The sequence below is a fragment of the Vulpes lagopus genome, chromosome 11 (assembly GCF_018345385.1).
Source record: "Vulpes lagopus strain Blue_001 chromosome 11, ASM1834538v1, whole genome shotgun sequence".
NCBI lineage: Eukaryota > Metazoa > Chordata > Mammalia > Carnivora > Canidae > Vulpes > Vulpes lagopus.
Window position 1 is genome coordinate 77,985,642 of NC_054834.1, and position 2,410 is coordinate 77,988,051.

Below are 2,410 nucleotides of genomic sequence, written 5' to 3' on the forward strand. Positions count from 1 at the left end.
TAAGTCCTTGCCACTGGAAGGGGGACATCTTGTAGTCCTCTCCAGTAATCATACCTATACCATGAGAGCCGAGCATCCACATCTGCCCTACTCTTCTGTGCCCATAACCCTAAACCTCAGGATAACGCTTGCTTGTCTGTATTCCCAGGAGTATGCTCATTTATATGCCAATCGATGAACAGGATTCATAAGCATGTTTCATCCCTTTGACACCCCCCCACATCTATTGCTTCTCCACCCATGCTGGCTTTTAACTGAAATTCCATAATTCCTTCCTTTATCATAAGCCATGGAGAATCTCCATGCCAGGGGGACACAAGTCCTTTTTTTTTTTTTAATAGAAGGGTCTTTTATTGTATTTTTAAGATAATTCATACAGCCATTGATTATACAGAGCCACTTCTCAGTACTTTTTTCTTTCCACTTAAGAAATTGGAATATGCCATGATGAGGAGGAGAATACCAAAACAAGATTGCTGGCTCATCACCTAGGGTACAAATACACACTTAATTGCTTGACACTTTATTGAACGCAAAGCAAGATTAAGCATCTTTGCCCTCGTTGTACACAGCTGAAGCAGGAGCCCAGGGAAGATTGCACAGCTTTCCTTGGCAGGGAAGATGTGAGCCCCTGTAGTCCCGTCTTGTTGTGGGAAGACTAGCCCATGTTCTGTCGGTTGCCGTAGCCACGAGGATGGGTGTCCTTCCAGTCATCCCACTCCCGAGCTCTGTGGAGCATTTGCTCATCATCCTCGTCCTCCTTTTGTTCCTGATCTTCCTGTTGCTGGGTACCTCTTTTGAGCTCTGGTGTTGTCTTGGCTACGCCCTGATCTGGTAATACTCCATATTTCTGATGCTGATCGTACCAGTCATTCACCGTCATAGATGCCAGACTTGGATAACCTGCTCCAAATACTTTGGCTTGGGCCACATTCCGAGTGAGAACGAAGGGTTTCATTGGAGGCCGGTCCTGATGAGATGAGTAAGAAGTTGATTCCTCTTTTGGGATCCCTGGGTGGCGCAGCGGTTTGGCGCCTGCCTTTGGCCCAGGGCGCGATCCTGGAGACCCGGGATCGAATCCCACGTCGGGCTCCCGGTGCATGGAGCCTGCTTCTCCCTCTGCCTGTGTCTCTGCCTCTCTCTCTATCTCTCTGTGACTATCATAAATAAATAAAAATTAAAAAAAAAAAAAGAAGTTGATTCCTCTTTTGAGGAGTCTTTTTCTCTCAGGATCTTTATCTCCTGGTCAATGCTCTCAATCTCTTCCAAGCTGATACCAATCCACCTTCGAAGGTGAAGAAGGTAATATTCACGAACACGCTCATCATCTGCTTGACCACTTTCCACAGCAGATTTCAGTGCAGACAACCTATGCTCCACCTCCTTCTTCTGCTTGTATCTCTCTATTTTAGCCTGTCTTTGAGATGCCATAGCAACGAGGCTAGGATAGGCCATGGAGGAACTAGCAGTGTTATTATCAGTTGAGTTGTTCTTGGTTTTGGGCAGCTCAAACTCTGCCACACGATAGTACTGGCACTGAGTTAGGTAGTTTAAAAAGTGTTCTCGAGCCCACTCCAAATGATCTAGACGCTTGCTGGGGTTGACTTGTTTCATGGTGAGCGCTCCTTGAAATGCTGGCACCATCAGGTACTTCAGGTCAGTGGAAGCAATCTCTTCCAAATCTTCATTTCGGCTGAACAAGTCGGGCTGCGATAATAACATTTCGGCAGCCTTCTTAAGGAGGTCTAGTCCCTTGAACACCTTATCCTGGATTATGCGGGAACCGGTGGGTTCAGTCGCTACTTCCACTTCGTCTAGAAGCTGCTTGCTGGTTTCGAACAGCTCGGGGAGCCGCGGTAGCAGTAACTCGTCTTCGGCTGTTGCCATCTTGGGACGACACAAGTTCTTCTAGTGATATTGTCTTCTAGTGATATTGCTTCCAGACTCAGTGCTTCCGGTGGCACTCCCACCCCCACATTACAGGAATCTCCAGTACCCCAGAGAGTACACGATGTAATGCAAGTCAGATTATGCTGGAGCTCCCATTTCTTTGCCGATGGTTCTTGTTTTGGACTGTCCTCTGGAATGTTTTTTCTTCAATTCCATTGCCATTTCCTTAACATCTCCGACGTGGACTTGTCTGGGAACCCAGGTCTCTCATTGATCGTCCCTTGACTGGGTCCCCCCACTGATGGTTCTTACATAGGGTCATTCACTCACAAACATCTTTTTTTTTTTAATTTTTATTTATTTATGATAGTCACAGAGAGAGAGAGAGGCAGAGACACGGGCAGAGGGAGAAGCAGGCTCCATGCACCGGGAGCCCGACGTGGGATTCGATCCCGGGTCTCCAGGATCACGCCCTGGGCCAAAGGCAGGCGCTAAACCGCTGCGCTACCCAGGGATCCCC

The 2,410-nt window shown here is 47.7% G+C and overlaps 1 protein-coding gene across 1 annotated transcript; it reads right to left on the reverse strand.

Moving 5' to 3' along the window:
* Positions 1–587: 587 nt before the first annotated feature.
* On the reverse strand, positions 588–1,887 carry LOC121471459 (immunoglobulin-binding protein 1-like). Its single transcript, XM_041722260.1, has 2 exons — positions 1,204–1,887; positions 588–997 (listed from the first exon to the last, which is right to left on the reverse strand). The coding sequence occupies exons 1-2, from the start codon at positions 1,885–1,887 to the stop codon at positions 659–661; spliced, it is 1,023 nt and encodes a 340-aa protein (XP_041578194.1). The 3' UTR covers positions 588–658.
* Positions 1,888–2,410: the final 523 nt, after the last annotated feature.

Excerpts from the sequence above, each read along its gene's own strand:
- LOC121471459 (XM_041722260.1), bottom strand. The coding sequence starts at position 1,887 with ATGGCAACAGCCGAAGACGAGTTACTGCTACCGCGGCTCCCCGAGCTG. Across the intron at positions 998-1,203 it reads AAAAAGACTCCTCAAAAGAG|GAATCAACTTCTTACTCATC; the intron begins GAATCAACTTCT and ends ATCCCAAAAGAG.